The sequence below is a fragment of the Pygoscelis adeliae genome, unplaced genomic scaffold (assembly GCF_000699105.1).
Source record: "Pygoscelis adeliae isolate BGI_AS28 unplaced genomic scaffold, ASM69910v1 Scaffold278, whole genome shotgun sequence".
NCBI lineage: Eukaryota > Metazoa > Chordata > Aves > Sphenisciformes > Spheniscidae > Pygoscelis > Pygoscelis adeliae.
Window position 1 is genome coordinate 360,881 of NW_008825411.1, and position 7,632 is coordinate 368,512.

Here is a 7,632-nt window from a genome sequence, read left to right on the forward strand (position 1 = left end):
AATTAGCTGTGAAAGCAAATAAATGGTATTATATTTGGAGGGGTTTTAAGTAACAAATTGTATATAGTGAATGACCTTGTCATCTGGAACACAGTGAATGGTTTCTCAATTTTGTGTGAGATAAGGGGCTTGTTACTCTCCCAGAAAAAAATGGGAAGCATCCGAGCCAGTAACATTCACTTAGCTCAGCAGCATAGTCCAGTGGAAATCTCATATATCAGGAATCCAGAACAAACCAGAGTAAGCCAAATCTAAAATACCTGCCTGTGGAAAACTTTTACACATGGAAATGGAAATAGCTTCTAAATTTTCTGAACTTCAAGTGGAATAGTGTCTCTCAATTGTGCCCTGTTCTTCTAACTTCCCCTCACCTCTCAGCGTAGTTCTTGTCTATATTCTGTGTTCACTAACCGCTAAAAGCCTTTCACAGAAGAACTTTGTCATGCATTTAGATTTAGGGTGCCAGACTGTTACCTACCATGGCTGTTTTCCAGTACATGTTGTGCATTCTGGGGGTACTTTATTAAGGGATTCTTTACTTGAGTGAGTGTCAGGAGATCAAGGAGCTAGCTGTCTTGCTGCTGTTCTCTGAAATTACTTTGCTTGCGCTTGAAGACATCTTGGAGTTGCACAGAATGGGGCCACACAGCAGTACAAAGACAGTCTTGCAGCGTGTCTTAATCGTGTAGGTGAAGTGGTTTATGTGTGGCCAAACGCAGTTTGGAGGGAATTATAAAATGCACTTGAGAAAATGTAAAATTGATACTTCAACTCCTCCAGTATTGGCAGTGGGTGAAAAACCAGAGCACTGCTGTTTTCAGAAATAAGCGCTTCTGGGCTGATTTTTTTCTCATGAGAAAAATCCACGGTTTAAGACAAACTCACAAAAAATGTTTCTTTAGTACATCTTGCACCTACTATTTGGTGCGCAAGGGCAGGACTAGGAAGCACCAGGGTTGGGGTGGGGTTTTTTTTTGTTTGTTTGAAAAATGTAAATGATCACTTGGCAGACAGTAGCCAAGTGTGTGTGAGATCAAACAAACCACAACCCCTTTATGGGGCCATTTCAATTACGGTGACTTCTGGCTCAGATTTTTTGTATACAGTGCATAGTTTCTTATGACCTGCAGTTCTTTGTTTGAAAACTGATTTAAAGAATAATCCTACTTATAAGCTTTGGTAATTGAATGCACAAGCACTTGTAATTATGCAATCAGACTACAATATGTCTGTTACAACATTATACTACAAAATAAACTTGCCAATATACAGTAAATTCTGTTCTTTAAGTCTGGGATCAAAGCCGGGACAGCTCTGGCTCTTTACATATGGACAGCAAATGTCCTTCCGCTTCAGTACCAGGTGGTGTGCTTCTCCAGATAATAGCATAAAACAATATTGTTTGATGGAACAAAGACTTGCTTGTTTTAATCAAATGTGACCTTAATTGCCGTGCTCTGATTAGTTTTTATTATGGGTAAGCGCAATCAAAGCAGGTTTCCTTTAACTATAAGGAAGATGCAATCATGAGCAAATACTAACATTGCAGGCTTTCTCCTTTTTTTAATTATAAGAAATACGTGGTATTGAGCTGTAACGTTGTCTGGCCAAAGTTAGATAATGTTTGTACACTCTTACTTTACCAAGTATGTTAAATGCATGCATTATTCTAGAAAAGCTATTGATTGGGGGGATCTTGGCTTTTCAGGATGCTCTACCTGAAGTCGGTGTAGTTCTGTGGAAGACAAAGCAGTGACCTTTTTTGGGGGTTTGGTTGGTTTTTGGGTTTTTTTTTTCAATACTCTCTAAGCAGCCAGTGCTCAGACAGCAAGGAGTTTACATTTCTACATCTGCAGATGTAAGGACTGCTGACTTTCTTTGTAAAACAAGAGAATGTTTAAGCAAGCTATGTGGGGAGGAGAAAGACCACCCAAAGAAACGGACTCTGGTCAGAAGGGCGTGTATGGAACTCTTGTGAAGAGCATCAGAAGCAGGGTGTTGCTGGTAAGGACATCTAGCTCTTAACGCCTTTCAAGAACTTGAAATCTTTTATTCTGCTTTGTTTATAGGGACTTGCCTTCTTCCATTCCCAGCTCCAAACTGAGATAAAGTGTCTTTGTTTCAGATAACAGAGATAGTTCATGCTACAGGTAGACCAAGGAGCTGCAGCACCCTTCTGCCTACCCAGACAAAATTGTTCAACGTCATATTCTAAGAAAATAAGAGTCCAGGTGGCTTCTTCCTGCGTGTGGCGTGTTTTGAGGTTCCTTCAGTAAGGCTGGGGTAGAGAAAGGAATATGAAAATAAGACATTAGGCAGTAGAGGGGAAGGACAGCTGCTTGCCCTGAGCTTACCACAGTGGCTCAGCTGTGAACTTATTGGGAGCTGTAGTAAAGGGCTCCTGAAGTAAAGGAATGCAAATATGGCCCTTGGCTGCTGAGATGCTGACAAATCACCTGGGGGACCTTGAAGTTGTCAGTCTCTAGCGCTAAGTAGGGGGCTTGCACAGGGTGCGAAAGCAAAGCATTGGAGAAAGGAAACACAGTGCTTGATTCCAACACCACGTTCTTCTTGGGTAGACAAACCTGTGATACAAAATGTAAATGGGGATGCCCATCAGTCTGGAGCAAGAATGTCTTTTTCACTTAGTTTTGGTTCTTTTCAGATCAGCTCACGGGGCTTTGCTGGGCACCTTGGTGATAACGTGGTGCCTTTTATAGAGAAGCTAAGCTACATGTGAATGAAAGCATAATCGCTGCCTGCTGTGTTCAATGTTACAGTTCCAATTTTTACTCCACAATAGCCTTCAAGTGAGGAGAGTTTGTTAGCTGAACTTTTAACACTAGGAAGGAGAACTGCATTCACTGTGCCCTACCTTTTGAGGATCTGTGGCTCTTTTTTAACCTCTATTAACTTGAGTGCAGTCACAAGGTGAGAAAGGTATCAGTCTAGTTGGTCTCTTGCATACAGTTACTTGCGCATTTGACTTTGTACGTATGTAAGTAGCTGGATACAACTATATGGAAACCTGGTTATCCCAACTTCCTTTTATCTTTTCCTTTGCTAAACTGCAGAGCAAGACAGGGAAATATCAACAGCAGGAGAACTAAACATAGCCCATAGACAGTTGTCAAACAGGCAGTGATTGTTTCTCCAACTAATGTCTAGTGATTTTCTGCTTTTCCAAGAACTTTGCCAGTTGTTTTATGATAAACTCTTTACTTTCAGTGATTTTAAAGAACTATCTATCAAGAGGATAATGTTCTGTAATAGAATAGATTATTGGAGAATATTATATCAGATTTTTGCAGGTGATAAAGCGTTTCAGTGCTGTAATCCTGCTTCAGAGGCTGGGGGTATGTGTCCATTTAACTTGGGGCTTTGTTACCAAATAACCTTTGATGCTCAATTTTTGCCTGGCAGAAGATATTTGTAATTAATAAAAAGAGCTTATGCAACTACCATTTTCTTTGGTTCACATGCTGCTTCAGTGTATGTTATCCCTGTATAATTGCTGAAACACACAATAGTCTTATAGCTGGACAATAAATCTTCTAATTCTAAATTAGCATGCTCCTCTTAGTTTATAGAAGTTACTTTGGAGCTAATAGCAAAGATTGCTGCTCTGTATTTGCATTACAACTTTTAATGGGAAATCCTGCTCAAGAGCTCCATTGTTCTCTGTTTTGTCTTGTTCTCATGTAGCTTTTTTTAGGTCTGTTTTATTCTGGCTGGCTTTACCCTGGCTTCCCTTAAAATGGGATTAACAGGCTGGTTGAGTTGATTGTGCTTGTTAGTGGCTTATCTTAGAGTGGGGCTCAGTGCATCTACATGCAAGTTTTGTGGAGACAATTTCTGGAGACCTCGGAAATGGAGTAAGCCTGTCCTGTGGAGGAGCACCTGGGCTCGGAAACAAGTGGACACTGCCTGTGGGGGTGGTTTTCCTTGAGTAGTTGTAGGGTATTAAATGCAGTAGTAGGCCAATTTTTTTTTTTTTTTGCCTATCATATAAAAGTTAGCGATAAACGTGAAACTGCTGAAGTTTCAGTATGGTAAGCTTTCGATATGAAGACTGTCAAAGCAGTCAAACACAGTGGATGCAGTCAGTAGCTTCTGTAGTACTAGCGTCAACTTTCAGGGTTTGCTTACAGTCCCCATGGTTTATATTCAGTGTTACAAACACTTGTCTTGTGTTGATTCTTCTAGAACTTCAGCTCTGGTAATGCAGGAGCTGGGTGGGAGACAACTACATCCCTTGATATAGGGTAGGACAGTGTGGTGACCAGGTGTAACCAAACTGGTCAAATCAGTGGACACTGAGAAAAGCTGGAGAGGTGTCATTCCCTGTGAAATCCCCTCTTTAGGAACTTGCTTCTTAAAGGGAAGTTATTCCTGGATTCAGGAGATACTACAGAAGTGAAATTTTTCTTTGGTGACTGTGTTTATATTGGTCAAGGTGTTGTTCTTAAGGCCTTCCAGAAAGCACAGCACCCTTCAGATAATTCCAGGATAAATGGCTGGCTGCTGGACAGGAGGAGACAAAATAATGGGCAGAATTTCTTTTTCAGCAGTTGTCTGTTTTTAACCTATTATGGTACTTTATGGTACTGTTTTGTATCACTTACTTACTCTGTAGCAATGGATCTTTTTTCCTAACTGCTAAAAACTGGGCTGATGACTTTCTTGTAACCTATATTTATTGATAAAGGTAATGAACTTAGCAGAAAATGCAGGGATTTGGAGAACATCATGGCTCTTTATTTTTCTTCCTGTATTCCACAAATAATTCTGATAAGGTTTTGATTAGAAATACAGACTTGATTGATACACCCTACCAACCAGTGAAGAAACAACAGCTTGTACCTCGAGTTAAGTGAAAAATTCGCTATTGGAGGCTTGTACAAGATGAGAAAATGTTTTTGTTGCACGCTAGTGTAACATGTAAGATGTGCATGTATTTCTATTTCTGTACAACTTTGAGAGGATTCTTAGTGGCAGTACTAACTTCTAGGCTAGGCTTGCCAGTTAACTAATAAAACACAATTTATTTTCTTGATCTTGTTTGTCACTTCTACAAGACAGATATTCTTGTGGCTCCTTCCTAAAAGTAGTTTCTCAATGCACGTGGAGTGTAGAAAGCATGTAAGAATAGTTGATATCAACAGTGGAAACATGAAGTATAGCAGTAGTCTCTAAGCATAGATGAGTGCAGTAGTAACTTTCACAGCTAAAAGGAATGAAGTGGGAGAATTGCTCACCTGCATAATAAATATGCATCAAAGCAAGCAAAAGGGAGTGTTATCAAGGAAGCCCAGCTTTCTCCTTGAACTATTAGGCCATTCTTTGGAGTTGGAATTGAAAAAGAAGACTGAAATAACCTCATTGAATCAATTCTAGGGCGAATTTCATAAGCACTTCAAATAAATTGCATACATTACACTGCAAATGTACAAGCAATTACAAAATTGTTGCTCATAAGTGCAGCGCTTTCTGCAGGCCTCTTTAGCTGTCATGATCCCACATAACAAATGAAGTACGTAGTGACTGGGAGATGATACAGAATGCCTTGCTGCAGTCACTAACTTGTGTTTCAGACTTGATTTTGGACTGGAAAGAGCACCAAACATCGGGCGTTACAGCCCCTCATCGCAACTGGCCACCCAACAGTGTAACTGCATTTAGAAAAGTGCAAGTTCTCTGTATTCCCTTTGGAGGCTCGTGGGTTCGTGTATGTTTGTTTCATAGCAGTGGAACTGATGAGAATCACAATTTCACTACCTGTGCAGGCCGGTGTGTGAAAATTTCCTAATCTCTCATTAGGAAAAGTCTGAAACTACAGAAACCTGCCTGGTTTCAAAGATCAGTACTCTCTCATGATTGCCACTGTGCAACTTACAGCACTCTGTCGGGTGCTTTACAGAAACAAAGCACAAGGCACTCTTGGCCAGCGGGCAGCAACTCGCATGTTAAATATTCGCAGCAGCAGGGACAGAGAACAATTACTTTCGCCTGTCTGGAAGTCTTTTACAGCACAATTATTTCACGCTTTCTGGGTTCAGAGAGATGCAGCTGAAATTTGTTTACTTTGAATATTTATGGCTGCTCCTTATCCATCTCCCTATTCTTACAGCTTTTTACCTTTACCCTGTAATTGGCAATTGTTCTTCCTTGAATACTAACCAGTGTCCTCTCCTCCGTAGAAAGGGCCCTCATCGGGGACGGACAGAGTGAAGAAGGGTGGATCCTATATGTGCCATAAGGTAATGTGAAAAGGCCTGTGGTATTCTCATATTGATCTTTCCTCTGAGAGTTCCTCACCTGACAACGAAGTGATCTTCTGAGAGAGTTTCCTGGCAGCCTGGACGCTTCTTAAGGGGTTTAATGCAATTTAAGGAAGAGCAATACCTAATGGTCTTAAGGAATTTTTTTTGTTAGCTTGGAATTAAAACAAACAAACTGCTTTACCCATATGGGTTTTTTTAGATGTAGAAGTTAAAATTGATGTATATCTCTAATGCTGTTTTCATTATAGTGCTTGAGTGATACTTGTAAGAGTAGAAAGTATGGGTGTGACTTTTTTTTTAGTTTTAGAATGACTCTCGATCCAGAAAGGATATTGGGTGTTTGCAGAAAGATTGCTGGGAGATGAATGTTTCGGCTTCGTTGATAGCAGACTTGAAATTCTTTCTGAAAAGTCTGGTTACCACCACAGTGCAATAGCGGTTCATGACACAAATCATGTTTTAAACTCTCTTCATGCCACGCTGGAAGACATGCTCATTGTAGATCTCCTTTTTCATTAAAGCTGTCCTGTTCTTTTTCCCTTTCAAAGCCTGCAGCTGGCAAATCATTCTTACAATTAGATTAAATTTTCTACAGCGAGATCCCATTTTCTACACTGATTTCCTTCTTAGGTGAAATCAATGTCAGATGTTAATTAGCAGTTATGATTAAATTAATACTGGGATAGCCTCTTCTTCAGTGATGAATAATGTGACCCATTTTAAAGGCTTGTGAAGATTCTAGTCTGTCCTAGTCTTTTTTTTTGTAGGTGACAAAACTAGGCTGTGTATCAAGACAAAAAACCCCACTGAACACTATTAGTACAAGGGCTCTTTATTAGTCTGAATAGATTTTTTAGGCATCTGATCTGTTCTATTGCTGTTCTACCTCTCTGAGTTGACAAAGGTGAAAGTTTGCACCTTTTTACATGTACGCTTAGCAGATACTTTTATTTTCAAAATAGGATTTAGAAGCTGAACTATCGTGTGCTGCTGAGGTTTAGGGCAGACCTCTGCTGTGCGCGACAGCAGCAGCGTGCACCCTCCTTTGAGGGCACCAGCTGCTCTCTGGCTCTGCACTGCTATCAAAGAGCTGGTGAAGAACTGTTGTTTCAGTCTCCTTAGATGGAGATACTGTGAAACCACGGAGATAAACATCAGGGACCCGCTGCCTCTGCGGGGATGGCATGGTTCACAGGGCTGTTCCCTTGATGACAGAGCCCGTTTCAGTTGCCACCCTCGTGGTCATACAAATTGAATTGTTTAGTAGCTGCGTCCAAACTCCTGGAGGGATCTGGGTTTAAAGGAGAAAAACTACCCTCTCCTCCCTGCTCTCCTCTGCCACCAACAC

The 7,632-nt window shown here is 40.6% G+C and overlaps 1 protein-coding gene across 1 annotated transcript in view; it reads left to right on the forward strand.

Moving 5' to 3' along the window:
• Positions 1-7,632, forward strand: part of SUMF1 (sulfatase modifying factor 1) — a 32,992-nt gene that overhangs the window by 23,064 nt on the left and 2,296 nt on the right. The window contains exon 7 of the mRNA XM_009330622.1: positions 6,201-6,260. Coding sequence (XP_009328897.1) covers positions 6,201-6,260 — 60 coding nt within the window. The remainder of the gene's footprint in view (positions 1-6,200; positions 6,261-7,632) is intronic.